This window comes from Mytilus galloprovincialis, chromosome 5 (genome assembly GCF_965363235.1).
Source record: "Mytilus galloprovincialis chromosome 5, xbMytGall1.hap1.1, whole genome shotgun sequence".
Lineage (NCBI taxonomy): Eukaryota > Metazoa > Mollusca > Bivalvia > Mytilida > Mytilidae > Mytilus > Mytilus galloprovincialis.
This window is the reverse complement of record NC_134842.1, coordinates 12,128,945-12,144,219: the sequence shown is the minus strand read 5'-3', so window position 1 is coordinate 12,144,219 and position 15,275 is coordinate 12,128,945. Positions and strand designations below refer to the sequence as shown.

Below are 15,275 nucleotides of genomic sequence, written 5' to 3'. Positions count from 1 at the left end.
AGTAAATCCTTTGTATTTCGAACAATATGGAGTTTTGTAAACATTTAATTTCTATAATATGACTATATCAATGATCATTTATGTCAACACACAGTTTACTGTAGTTTAATGTGAGTACGCATTTTGTACAACATTTTCGGCATTTATAAATAAAGACATAGGTAAAATAAATAAATAAACAACTTAAAACCGTGGTAATATTAACATAAATATAGCACTTTTCGAATTCTTGAATAAATCATAAACGTCACTCTTTCCCGGTTACATATCACATAGATAATCATAAAACACAAAATGTTATCGCATGATTATTACTGAAAAAAATAGGAAAAACATAATCTGAATTAATACTGAAGAACATCACATTTACGAATACATGTAACAATAGAGTTATACTTTAATATCTTTCTCGAATCAATATCTTTGAAATGATTTCATTGGCCTTTTCCGCTTCTTTTTACGCATGCTACAAAGTAAAAATGAACATGATAACGAAAAATATCTTCCACGGTCAGTCATAATAACCGTCATACCAGTTGATCTTTCATTGGGGATCTACAACTATGACCAAAAAGGTGAAGATAAAAACTCTATCACTAATTCACCGTGTAGAACGCCACATGCGGGGTGTCGGCTATGTTTGACATGGGGTGGCAATTTTGAAGCGACGAAAAAGTAACAAGGTAAGTTCAAGCATCAAAATTTCTTATTTTAAGAACTCTCAGTACCATATAATGTATTGCACGGAAGGAACCGCAACATAATCTATTTCCTGAAAGCAGAAGCAGTCGTTTTCAGTGCTCAGTTTTCTCAAACACCTCGCCCTAGTTTTCCGTGTTGCAGATTTTGAGGCTTGATATGCAAATTTCTGTATACAAACTACTTTACACAACTACCCTCCGTATTATTTATGTAGAATTATTTTCCTCTCATGGACTTCTACCAAATACCAATTTCTTAGTTTAAATTAATTGGTTATAAAAACTATTATTCATCAAAATATAAAGTTTCGCTCGGGGTGTCAGATTTTGCATCTCAAGGGGTAGAGGCTTGTCATAAAAAAAGAATACATTTTCTTATAAATCGGTCTCTATCTGATACTTTTTTTATTCAAACACATCTACACTGTTATGATGACAAATTGCAAACTTAAGGTATGTCATTTGGTCCATATTTTAGTCTTTAAAGTCCCAGTCCCACTAGACCACGATCGCACTACGCTCACCGCGATCTAAAACAAATTCAGATCGTGGTAAGGTCGCGGTATGAGCGGCATGAAAATGTAAATTATTTGCTTTCACGATGTTACTACGTCCTCATTACGCTTCTACAACGATCCCGCTACGATTATACCACGTTCTCACCGCGCTTATTCTGCGACCTCACTACTCTTATCAAGATCTTTCTACGCTCATCACGTTCTCACTACGACCATGCCACGAGTTATCCGATTGCAACACGATCTTACCACGCACACTTTTACTGCGATTATAGTACGTTCTTACCACGATCATAATACGTTCATACCGCGATCTTTCTACGTTATCAGTAAAAACGTCAACATGATGGTCATCGTGTTCCATATCAATACAATTCCATTTCTTCTATTTCTGATTAATACATAGATTTCTCGGAAACAATACAGTCATGCCTCCAAAATCTTCTAGAACACGTGGGCGTGGTAGTAAGGGTTGATGTAGAGACAGAGGGAGCTCTGATAGTAACGAATCCTGATCAAGCAGAGATTTCGGACCGACCAATCCAACCTAAATTACAACCTTTTGTTGGTCAATAAAGCTCCAATGACGATATTTTAGTGAACGATAGCAGAGATGACACAGATGTGTCAATAGATATAAGAAGATGTGGTATGAGTGCCAACGAGACAACTCACTATCCAAGTAACAGTTTATAAAAGTAAACCATTATAGGCCAAGGTACGGCCTTCAACACGGAGCCTTGGTTCACACCGAACAGCAAGCTATAAAGGGCCCCAAAATTACTAGTGTAAAACCATTCAAACGGGAAAACCAACGGTCTAATCTATACAAACGAGAAGCAAGGTTGAGCGGTTAGAGAAAATGGACAAGAACTACATACAGACAAACAAAACCTGGAGATATATAATATATTTTATGTGAAAATGACAATGAGAATGATGGTCGTAGTATGAACGTAGTCAGGTCGTACGAAGAGCGTGATGAGGACGACAAGGGCGTGCTAGAATCGTACTATTGTCTTGAACAGCGTGGTGTAAACGTGGTATAGTCGTAGTGGAAGCGTAGTTGTGTCGCGGTGAGAACGTGATGGTCGTATTAAATAGTTATCAAAGGTACCAGGATTGTAATTTAGTACGCCAGACGCGCGTTTCGTCTACATAAGACTCATCAGTGACGCTCATATCAAAATATTTATAAAGCCAAACAAGTAAAAAATTGAACAGCATTGAGGATCCAAAATTCCTAAAAGTTGTGCCAAACCCGGCTAAGGTAATCTATGCCTGGGATAAGAAAATCCTTAGTTTTTCGAAAAATTCAAAGTTTTGTAACAGGAAATATATTAAAATGACCACATTATTGATATTCATGTCAACACCGAAGTGTTGACTACTGGGCTGGTGATACCCTCGGAGACGAAACGTCCACCAGCTGTGGCATCGACCCAGTGGTGTAAATAGTTATCAAAGGTACCAGGATTATAATTTAGTACGCCACACGTTAAAACAACACAAAAGAAGGACACACACCGAAAAAACTACCCACCTTTGTGCTGAGTGTGGTGCTTAATTTAATTCAAAAATGGCATTGAATAACCATGTGAGGTTTAAGCATAGACAAAAACAGTGGTTTGTTCAATTTGTGACAAGAATTTTAAAGACAACTATGCTTTAAAACGCCACCAGGAGTCACACATCAAAACAAAGAAAGAATGTCCTAATTGCAAACAATCTTTCAGGGATGTTGTACAGCACCTTAAAAATTGTAAAGTTACGTTAACAATAAAAGGACAAGACAGTATGAATGTGACATCTGTAAAAATAAATTTTTGTGCAAAAGATATTTGCAGAAGCATTTGATTTGTAAGCATCAAAATCCAGAACAATACTGATGTGCTTGTGGGAAAACATATTCGTATTCCAGCTCACTGAGGAGGCACGAACGAATGTGTCCAAACCATTCATCTTGAAGCACAATATCTATAACGGCTATAACGGCAGGGATAGGGATAGTCTATAACATTTCTATTTTCGATGAACAAAGACTTGGTGATGAAGTATGATGCAGTTTGGCTGGTGTAGGTTTCGGGCAGATCTTATATTGAGGACTATTTTGTGATTTTTCACCAGGTTTGGGTTTATTGAGCCATAGCCTTGACTTTTTTCTGACCATAGTAGTGACTGAAAAGGAAAAGAAATCATTTACCAGCTTTAAAACTAAATATTTTGAGCCATTTTTTACTATGCATGAAATCAAAAGCACAAGTTTTATAAGACTAAAAACAGGCAAAATGAAGTACCCTTATTTTTGTCATAGTATAGAAGTTGTGTTTGAAATAAAATGTATCATATGAAGACTAATTTACATGCAAATATATCTTTTTTTATGACAAGCCTCTACCCCTTGAGATGCAAAATCTGACACCCCGAGCGACACTTTATATTTAGTTAATATATTATTAATTAATTTAAACTAAGAAACTGGTATTTGGTAGAAGTCCATGAGAGGAATACAATTCTATATAAATAATACGGAGGGTAGTTGTGTAAAGTAGTTTTTAATACAGAACTTTGCATATAAAGCCTCAAAATCTGCAACACGGAAAACTAGGGCGAGGTGTTTGAGAAAACTGAGCACTGAAAACGACTGCTTCTGCTTTCAGGAAATAGATTATGTTGCGGTTCCTTCCGTGCAATACATTATATGGTACTGAGAGTTCTTAAAATAAGAAATTTTGATGCTTGAACTTACCTTGTTACTTTTTCGTCGCTTCAAAATTGCCACCCCATGTCAAACATAGCCGACACCCCGCATGTGGCGTTCTACACGGTGTAATTTATCAGGACTCCTATAATCTATAATCGATCAACAAAACAACGCGTGACCGAACAACATTAATAATTAAATTCGTGAATTAGTGTGTTGTTCGACCATTCGTTCAATATTTTTCTAAATTTGAACCCACCGATTAGGTTACACATTTTAACATGTCTTCATAATCTAGTTATAATTTAGGTCTGGCTGTTATGTTTGATTGTTTACATCTTTGTCCGGCTGGTCTTTGGTGAATAGCTGTCTCATTGACAAGCATATCACAACTTTATTTATTTTATATACAGTAGGTCATTTTCATGTATGGCAAGCATAAAACGTTAAAAAAAAACCACGATTTAGTTCAAAAAATGAATAAACATAATACTACCCTTTAAATAAATTAAAAAAAAGGGAGCAGTAGTGTCGGATTTTATCCATCCCTTGTGGCAACACAGCTCTGTATGCATGTGACTAATATTGGATGTATTATCTCTTCTCGTGTGTATCAATTTTCGTAAATTGAGAAAAAATGCATTTTTGTGCTTATTATCGTGGTTTGACTTAAGTCTACATACAAGCATATATAAACTTTCTACTTTGTTGACAATTTGAATTTGCTGTGCACCTTTACGTACAAAATCCACGAAAATCGGTTTCCAACGTATACTAATTGCTGACATATAGCAATCTATGATTGTACACAGTCGATAAGTAACTTGTATATAGAATTGTATCTGCTACTCACCTTCTTTCTTTTTTCTTCAAGCATGAACAATTCGATTTGTAGACAGTGTGTACAACAACACAGAAGGTGGCAAAAAGAATAAACATCAGAGGAACGAACCAAGCCATGTTCGGAGAATATTGAAAGAACGTTAAGTAGTCGATACCATCCCCTGGAGTAATTGGCGCCACATAAGTTGTTGGAAATACAACATAAACCATCGTGAGGCCCTCCCTGGCTCCTGGATCTACCCCATATATGGTAAGATTCAATGTTGAACCCTCAGTATACTGAGTTAAACTTTCGCTGACAAATATCGAACCATCTTGTACTACATCGAACAAACCATAGTTGAAATCTTCGAGTGCAATGTGGTAAAAGACATTTCCTAAAGTAAAGACAGAAATGTAAAATATTAACTTAAATATGCTGTTGGACTTGATACAACCATTGAGTTTTGCATATGCAGGAATTTACTGTGCAAGGGTATGGTTAAAATGGTAAATTCCGGGCGTTCCTAAATATATAAAGGGAAAACCCAGAAGATTTTAAAAACTCATAAATTTTAGAGAACTCTGTAGATGCGCTTCTGAAGCTTCCTCCGATTGCCACTATATATATGCTTTAGACCAATGAAAAGATAAAAAAATAATTATGATATTTATATTTGGCTAAAACAGAATGTTTTTCAAATGTCTCTTTTATCTTCAATCAATTGTTTTCTAATCTCTTCTAATAGAAGTGAAACGAAAACACTTCTGAAAACACTAGCATAGGGTAACGTTTGTGTTAATATACTATACTAGCGATTATTATAACTGCTTATCCTTCTAGAGTACCTGATTCATATGATTGTTGGGGTCGTATTAGAGCAGTAGGACAACATTTGTTGTAATATTGTTGACGTTAACCTATATCACATGTATTGTTTACTACATGTGAAGCAGGATCGGCTACATATCCTTTGCACTTGCGATCACGCCTGGTTTTCAGTTTGGTTCGTGTTGCTCAGTCTTTAGATTTCCATGTTATGTCGTATTGTGTTTTTTTTCTCTTGTTTGTTGTCATTGCGCTGTGAGTATATTTTCGGCTTATGGTGTCCATAGCTTATTTTGGTCGTAAAGATCTTCAACCATTTTGTTTTTTATACATCGTTGGCTATCAAACATTTGGCATTGAGCGTTCCTGATGATGGTAAATTAAGAAAAACGCTTCGTACGCATGAAATTCATAACGTGTTGCTTAATGTTTTTGCATCTTTTTTCAGTGTTTACCTTATTTTCGTCTCATCTCTTTTGTCGTTATTTAAGCTTTAGTATAGATTGCACTTATAGGGACATAGGGCGAATTTGTTTTATTCTTACTCGTGTTAACTACGGGTTTTGGTTTTTTAAGTGGTTGGTTGTTTGGTTTAAAATAATTTTCGGGTAACAAGTTAAGAAACATATTTTGATTCGGTTTTTACCCTATTTGTTCAAACCACCGCGAGGTTGCTAAGTCATCAAAATACAACAGAAAATAGTGCTAGCATTTATCCTCTGAATCAAGTGCGTTTATGGTTACAAAACGAAATAACATGCTGTGTAGACTAAATGACGAGCATAGGCATATAAACGAAAAAGGCAAACTAAAACCAATAAACATGCATTGTAACTGAATGATAAACTTACCATAATTTCCAATATCTTTATCAATTGCTTGTACTTGTCCAACAAATGACCCAACACTTGAAGTAACTGGTATGTAAAACGTGTATTCACTATATATAAACACAGGTGAATTGTCATTATCGTCTAATATAGTTATATTAACATATGCCATATCTGTATATTCATCATCAGTTATAGAAACCTTACAGTCTATCTTAGATGCTGTACCAACTATGTCTAGATCATAGTCTGTTGAAAACGAGAGAAGACCTGTCGATGAATCTATGTCCAAACGACCCGTGTTGGCATCACAGTCAAGAGAAAATTTTAATGTGTCACCATCTACGTCTGTATACTGGTAATATGGATTCTGAATCATAGTTCCTCCCTAAATAAATATTATAAACAATATTAACCAATAGGAACTTGAATTCTGGAACGTGTTTTGCATAATAAAAATATGTTAGTCTTTTTGTAATGGTGTTTACTACACAAATCTACCAACATAATAATTTATAAACAAGTTTCTGTAATCAATTGCTGTTAACATACTACAAAACTGCTGGAACAAATTTACTAAATAAATTGTCTATAGTCGATAGTATTTATGAGAGAGAAAAAATGAAAATCGGTATGTAAGTGAAAACTTCAGCATTTCACTTCAAAAAGGGACGTTAGTGAGCAAATTGAGTCTTCCTATATGTACATTAAAAAGAGTACCGTTGGATCACTGGAGCTCTGAACACAGACTATATAAACTCAGTATGGTTAATCAAAAACACAACACAGATGGGAAGATAAAACCATGTACATGAAGTAGGACACTGATAAAATAGTTGTCAAAGGTACCAGGATTATAATTTAGTATAAAAACCGGCATATAACAAATCACCAAAACATCATTAAAAGCATCATTTGATATATTGCAAGTAAAGTAATATTGAACTTACACTATTTTCTGAAGTTGTAATTGAGTAATACTTCTTTGTAAACACCGGCGCCTCGTTTACATTCTGTATATTCAATGTTATATTCGTAGTGTCTTCCAACAGAGAATCCGACCCAGTTATCACCAGCAAAAATGACTTGAATGGAATTGTCTCGTAATCAATATCAACCAAAGATTTTATTAATCCAGCTGAAAAAAAAACAAGGAGAAGGTTATTTCGTTACTTGTACGCTTCAAATTCGGATTATGTCGCATTAAATTTTGGATATATTTTGTTTTATTTTTAATTGTTTTAAACTATTCAAATATGGATGGATTTCACACTAGATGACGGTTCACCACTTAGGAACGACATGTAAACTGTGATATTTTGCCATTTAATAATGCTTCCGTTTGAACTTTCCTTAGAGTCTGGTATTTTTGTTATTATATCTGATGCAATAAGTAAACCTTTTTTGTTCTTTGGATGTTTGTCAGTTTGACATTTTAGCAAACACATTACATGTCAATATATAAAAGAAACAGCAATGTATATAGATATAGGAAGATGTAATGTGAGTGTCAATGAGACAACTCTCCATCCAAATAACAATTTTAAAAAAGTAAACCATTATAGGTCAATGTACGGCCTTCAACACGGAGCCTTGGCTGAATGATATTTAGGTTTATTAATATTTATGAAAGTTAAGAAATTTTAGGTGGATTCTTTACACTATCTTATTCTTAAAGTCCACCAATTTTTATCAATATTTGATACTGATTGAAAGTTATACCAATAAACTACTTATAGACACAAGGATCCAAATTTTGTAAGCAAGAAGGGCGTTTCGTCTACAAAAGACTCATCTGTGACGCTCTTATCGAAAAGTTAAAAAGGCCAAATAAACAACGAAATTGAAGAGCCTTGAGTGTTGTACAATAATGCAGGAAAATAAATGTCATTTACGCTATTGTTCCTGTTGTTTTTAGCAAAACTTTACAGAAAACTTTAGTAAGAGAGATATTTAAAGAATTTTTGCAAACATTATGCTGTTAATCATCGAATGTATCAATAGACCATTTGCCAGTTTTTGGGTTGTGGCATGCAAAAACGGAAACTTTTTTTTTTATTTAAATGCGCGTATAAATGTGCGAAATCCTTGTCAATTAAGGAATGAATCGCCTTCATACAAGCTACGACTACTTTTTCAGGTTTGCTTTACATGTCATTTTTGTTTCATCATCTCTTTAACGTTCGTACAAAGCTTTGTATTTTTGAATGTTTTTGTCTTGTGCATTTTAATTGTTGAAGTGAACATCTGGTAAAGTAAAATACAATGTTGATATAATTAAATGTCCTTTTTTACACAAGTGTGTGCCTTTTTAAACCCATATACCGCGCTCACGCAGCAAGACGCTTTATATCGCGATACGCTGCAAGTACAAGTATATCTTACAGTATCAATAAAAAGAAAATCTGATATGTTCCATTCGTTATAACATGCTTTTCTAGTAACATTTTCAGTGCGGACCGCAAGAATCTGAAATACAGATAGCATACATGGATATCTTACTTGATTTGTCGACGCCGAAATAAACAGCGCCATCTGGCGGAGAATAAACGACAGAAAACGTATGAACGTCTGACAAGTCTTCATCTGTTATTGTTGGTTGAAATATGGATGATCCAGTATTAATATTTTCTAATACTGTTAATGTCTGCGCAGGAACTTGGAAATGTGGCGGATAATTAATACCTACGAACAAATAAAATAAATAATAAACTGAGATGTAAAACAATTGAAAATGAGAACGATATCTATCGAAAATGATATAACAAAATGCACCACCTGACAAATTGGACTAAATAGTAAAGAAGTACTGTGTTGAACTGTAAAAATCATTCAACACAAAAACGAAAAAAGAAACCTCAACATTGATCAAAATCCTCCCGAACAATCTAGATCAAAATTATTCATTGTGGACAATATGTTTTATATATCATAAGCGGATATAATTTCAACTTACGAAATGATAACATTCTCTTAGCCAGGTTTGAAATGCACATATATTATGCTTTAGGATATTTTTAAAAAAGTTTTGACAGCTTATGAAGAAAAATTTCAAACAAGCTATGTAACCCAAAACTGTATCTGCTAAATGGAATAAAACAAAAATCAATTAAGAATAAAACAAGGATACTATACAGCTCCGTTAAATGAACTAGCAGTGATCGAGCAATGTACAAGTTCTACGAATGATAATTAATCAATTAACTTACTACTAATACTACAAATACGAAACTGATCATGATCATGTAACTTACCTGTAATACGAACTGATAATGATCGCGCAGCCACCACATTTCGCCCATCTGATACACTAATGTACAAATCATAGCCGGCTACTTGCTCCGTCTTAATAGAGCGGGTAAAAGATATTGCTCCAGCTGAAACATTTGTTTCTTATTCTAAACAATTTGATAAACTAAACAATCATATAATTTTTGTGTTTATTCTTTACAATTCGCGGCATTACGACAGTGTAGATGAGCATACCAATACTAAGTTTATACTGTCTACCACTTTGGTTTGCACCATATTGAGTAACAATTGGACATCGTTAGACATTTAAACCAACAGCATGGTTAAGTTTTTTTTTCATCTAAAGACGTAATCTATTTTGGCTATATGAAGGAAAGAAAACGATCTGACCCTTATCACAGAGTATTAAAACCCCTACAAAAAAGGTTATACGTTAAATCTCTAGTTTTCCATGTAATTTTCTATATTCTATTTTTTTTTCTTGCCTTTTGATCGTTTTTAGTGTTTTGCCATAATGTGTTTTTCATTGTCTCATTGTCTCTTTGGCATCTTCTGCCTTTAGGTTTTAACCATATTTGATTTAGTGTTTAAATTTCTTTAAATGGTAACTTCGATGTAGAGTTGTCTCATTGGCACTCATGACACATGTTTTTATTTGTATAAAGCAACAATAAATAAGATTTTAAAGTCTGTATTACTCACTGTTTTGGTTAATTATAAATGGCGCATTCGCAGTGTTAGATGACAAAGAATATTGTACATTGTCACTCTCTGGATCCACACTGTCTACAGTGTAAATGATCTGACCAGCAGCTGAAGTCTCTGACGAAACACTTGTTTTATCTGTATTAAAAAAAACCTTAGACTAATCAAGATTGCAAGTTATTTAATTCTTTTGTCAAATATAACAACTTCAACTCGTTTTGCATGGAATAAAACCAAATCGAGTCTTATCCTTTCACGCAAAGAACAAACATATAGTATCTAATTAATCTCTTTATTATGTTCAAATAATTATACATGTTTGCAATTTTGTTCAGTCTGTTTAGCTTGTTCGATTGTTTCATGAATCTGTCGCATTCTTTTATTATCTATGTACTTTGTTTACTATTTTTGGTCCGCACAGAGGCAAGTCTTCTCTGGAGTGTTTAAGTTTTGTTAAATCGTTCATATATATTTCATTCATTTTGTCATTGATTTACTATAACCGCAAACGTTTTAGTGACTGACATTATATCCAGTTATAGGTTAATAGCTGGTCGACTCAAGATTGTAAACCTTAGGAGGTAGGAAAATATAACTATGATTTAAAACCCGGGTGGTTTTGACTCGTCAGGCTTTGTCGGCAATTCATGTAAAGGAAAGCAACTGTGAAGAAAGATTCTCTGGCTTTCCAGATTGGCAATTGAGCGATAGGCGAACAACCTATATTCGTTAAATTAGAAAGCTACAGAAACGTGAACTTCTCCCCTTTGTGCGACACATGACGCTAGCTGGAATTGTAAATTGTAAGGGTGTATTGAAATAAAATGTATAGTATGGTATGTATCCTTAAAAAGGGCAACTAACAGAACAACGCTTTTGGAATAGTTGCGTTCAATATTTTATATAGATTTGTATTGTATTAAGAAAATAATATTTGAGTTTAAATAAATATTGGCCAATAAGGGTTTAACCTGCCCACATGGATTAACCTGATTAGGCAGTTCTTTTTGTAGATTATATAGTTGTATGATAACTTTACAATGACTACTCCTTCGCAGTTACTATAATATTACCTTGAAGATTGGTAAAGTATGGAGGCATATTTCGAAGAATGTAAACGTAAAACGCATCCGAATCACTTCTTCGCTGGTCAGCACATTCTATATTTAAAGTATATTGTCTTTTAGTATCATACACGAACCCTTGATTACCTCGAACCCATATCTCGGTTTCTGTAAATAAATATTTTATTTCGTTGAGAAATCAAAGAATTATATTTCATATTGAAACTAGAGTTCTGACTGTTATCTTTACCTCCTAAAACTAACAAAATTATACTTTATGTCAATTAAGGTTCAAATTATTTGCCTAAATAGTCTTCCGTTTTTTGGTATTCATTATTTTAGTTGCATATGAAACTATATTAAACCATAATATTTTTTTCGTAATCGACACAAAATATTTTGATAGGCTTAATATATTTCTTGCTCCCACTGCCTCTCAGCAATATCCAAAAGGTGGATTTTCTTATAAACCTTGTATTGTTTAAATCCAAATTTCAATCTCTTTAGAAGGGGTTTTCCTAAGTCCTTTTTGGTCACATATCTTTCAACCTGTTTTTCGGTTTTTATACGTCGTCATCTTTCAAATATTCGGCTTTGAGCGTCCCATCGAAGGTAAATTCAGAAAAGTGCAACGGTTGCATGATTTCATTGAGTGTTTTTTTCTTCAATTTTTATAATTTAAATGTATAAGCGAGTATTTATTCTAAATTATTAAGTATAACTACACATAGCGCTTAATCAAAGCATATATGTGAAGACATACATTTCAAACTACTTTAAATTTACCAAATTGCGCTGATGTGGTTTGGAGATAGAATATAGAAGTTGCTGGTGTAATAACACATGTAACTGTATCATTAGTCGGATCTGTTACCGATATGGTATATAACAAACTCTCTGAAGTTATACTTTCCGGTATGTCTGAACTCATTGGTAGGTTTACAATTGTTGGTGGCTATAGTAAACAACAGATAAGCAACAATATTTTACATGTTATAATAAAATTGGGAGTTGTTAAGACTTGATAGACAAATTCAGCTTCAATGATGAATTTTATGATTTAAAAATGCAGCACCCTTTAAGAAATGGTAAATATAAATTTAAAAAAAATATCTGCCATTGCTACATTGCCTTTTAACTTGCACTAACGCAAATCCATTGATGAAAGTGTCAAAATTGACTCAATTTGAAGAATGTCCAATATAATTTAGATATGACCAACAGTCTGGCATAGACATTATCTTACACAATTTATGTAATACAAATGTTAGTCAAATATCGTATTGATGATTTGGTTTTTTACAATGACCTAGTTTGGTGAAACATCACTTTTTTACCACACAAACTTCACAATTTTAGTATTTTATCTAAGATCCATTATCCAAGATGTTATTAACATATATGAATTGATTAACATGTCTCATTACAGAAATCAATGCATTTCCGATTTTGGAGCGGCACTGGAGACAAAATCTGACATCACAAATTGAATAATGAGGTTCCTGATGACATTAGACTATAGGGAGAAACGGGAACTACTTGTTGAACTATTTCGCATCATAAGAAAAATCATGTACATATCTTTAAATTGTATATAACTCTCTGATTATTCAAATGAAACTTCAACAGGGGATCAATAGTCATCTAAAGTCTTTAAGCTTTCATTTGATACAAAGTTCTAAATTTTTATAAAGTAACAGTTAACGTAAGAAATTATTAAACGTGTTGTTTTCAATTTTTTACATCACTGGGTCGATATCTCTGCTGATGGACTATGAGTCCCCGAGGGTATCATTAGCTCAGTAGTCAGTGCTTCGGTACTGACATGATTTAACAAACTTTACTTAAATTGTCCGTTTTTTTCGAAATTATAATGAACCTAAGGTTTCAACTCTCTGAGGCAAAGTTGGCTTTAGATGAATTTGGTTATTCTTTTTAGGTATATTTGACATATAGCTCTTCAACGATTTTCGGTACTTACACATCTTCGGATTTCAAATGTTTGGGTTTGAGCGTTCCAGATGAATCTGAGAATGCGAATGAAAGTTATGTGCCTTTTTAGATGTTATATGATTGCCAATGAGACAAATATCATATCACCCGTCAAGACATTGTATCAAGAGTTACGTTTTCGTAAGTTCACCTTTAACTCAATATGTTATCAAATCTCAATTATGTAATATCTTATTAGTTTCCAACTTAGTATTACCTCGTTTCGAATTATTGCAACTGTCAAGACATCTGAGACAGATCTCCTGTGATCAGCACAATCAATATTTAAGGTATACGAAGGAGTGACATCATAATCCAAAACTGTTCCTCCAACCAGGAAAACTCCATAATCCACTGTTCGAAAGTATACAAATTACTCAAAGTATTAACGTAGAAGTTTACTATTCCATTTGTGCATTTAAAATATTTACTAGATGGATGTCAAATTGAATTACAATTTCATTGATTTGAATGGAAAAAAGGCTAGTAATGAACAGCTGATGTATATTTGAAATTATACAGACAAAGCATCAAAAATATGATATAATTCCCGAGATTCCCATTGTCTTTCACGTAGCAAATTACAGTTTCAGGAAACTAAAGCTTACACCAGTAAATACAACAGTAGTATACTGCTGTTCAATAGTTCGATAGTGAAAATAAATCTGGGCAAAAAACCAAATCCGAGGGAAACACAATTAATCTAACAATGCAAGTCTTTAGTCAGAAGTCAGACATGAATATCAATTGTATGGTCATTTTTTTATAAATTTCCTGTTTTCAAAATTATAAAAACTAAGGGTCTTCTTATTCAAGGCATACATTACCTTAGTCGTATTTGGCATAACTTTTTGGAATTTTAGGTCTTCAATGCTCTTCAAATTTGTACTCATTTGGCTTTATAACTATTTTGATATGAGCGTCAATGATGAGTCTTATGTAGAAGAAACGCGCGTCTGGCGTATTAATTTATAAGCCTGGTACCTTTGATAACTTTTTTAAGCCAGAAGGGACTCAATTTGTAACATTGTATAAAATATTTGAGAGTACAAACCTGATGCTGGTGATATTTTACTTAGTTCAAATAACGCGTTGTTTGGGTTAATTGCGCAAGTCACAGTATCAGCTGCATTAACATCTGTAACGTTCAAGGCATGAACTAATGTTCTAGTGTTGAGGTCTTCTGATATACTCTCGGTTGTTGGTAAACTATTTATGACTGGTGGCTACAAGTATAGGGTATTTCATACAGCTTTTACATTTACATGCTTTAAAGTTTTGTTTGCCATGTAATGTCATTAAAAAACAATTTTTTGAAAGGCAACGCTTATGCGATTGTTTATCTATATCTTACATCCCTTTAATAGCTTTTATGGAAAACTGCACATTCTTTTTTTTTATGATTTTCAACAAAATTTTGAATATCCAACCGACTGCTAGCAGCCGGCTAGATATTGAATATCGAATAACGAATAACGAACCGGCTGCTAACTTCACATGCATCACATTTTTGAATAAATAGAAACACAATGTTTTTTACTTTAAAAAATCAGACTTCAGTTATCAACACCAAAACCTCTGCTTCGACCAGGAATTCTATAATTAGCAGAAGAACCATGTCATAGGTATAAGAATGACTACTGGTACTTGAAACTTAACACAATTATGATAAATGCGATAATTACAGTCGTTTCTAATAGAGGCGTTTTAACTTGTACTTGTTTGGCTTTATAAATAGTTTGATATGAGCGTCACTGATGAGTCTTATGTAGACGAAACGCTCGTCTGGCGTACTTAATTATAATCCTGGTACCTTTGATAACTATTAACATGTAACCACAAAATGAGATTGAGATTA

The 15,275-nt window shown here is 33.5% G+C and overlaps 1 protein-coding gene and 1 long non-coding RNA gene across 2 annotated transcripts in view; one reads left to right on the top strand and one right to left on the bottom strand.

Annotated features, from left to right (window-relative positions):
• Nucleotides 1-15,275, top strand: part of LOC143075162 (uncharacterized) — a 227,498-nt gene that overhangs the window by 102,259 nt on the left and 109,964 nt on the right. The window lies entirely within an intron of this gene.
• LOC143074328 (cadherin-7-like) lies at nt 93-13,768 on the bottom strand. The gene is made up of 10 exons (XM_076249834.1): nt 13,635-13,768; nt 12,212-12,380; nt 11,435-11,593; nt 10,359-10,499; nt 9,659-9,781; nt 8,907-9,089; nt 7,355-7,542; nt 6,426-6,792; nt 4,777-5,143; nt 93-466 (listed from the first exon to the last, which is right to left on the bottom strand). Exons 2-10 carry the CDS (start codon nt 12,354-12,356, stop codon nt 415-417), a joined length of 1,725 nt encoding a protein of 574 aa, XP_076105949.1. The 5' UTR covers nt 12,357-12,380; nt 13,635-13,768; the 3' UTR covers nt 93-414.

What these genes read in the sequence shown, in the direction of transcription:
- LOC143074328 (XM_076249834.1), bottom strand. Translation starts at nt 12,356, where the DNA reads ATGAGTTCAGACATACCGGAAAGTATAACTTCAGAGAGTTTGTTATAT. An exon ending in AACCACATCAGCGCAATTTG is followed by an intron (nt 11,594 to 12,211) that starts GTAAATTTAAAG and finishes ATTTATTTACAG; the next exon opens with AAACCGAGATATGGGTTCGA. An exon ending in ATTTATAATTAACCAAAACA is followed by an intron (nt 9,782 to 10,358) that starts GTGAGTAATACA and finishes CAAATGTTTCAG; the next exon opens with CTGGAGCAATATCTTTTACC.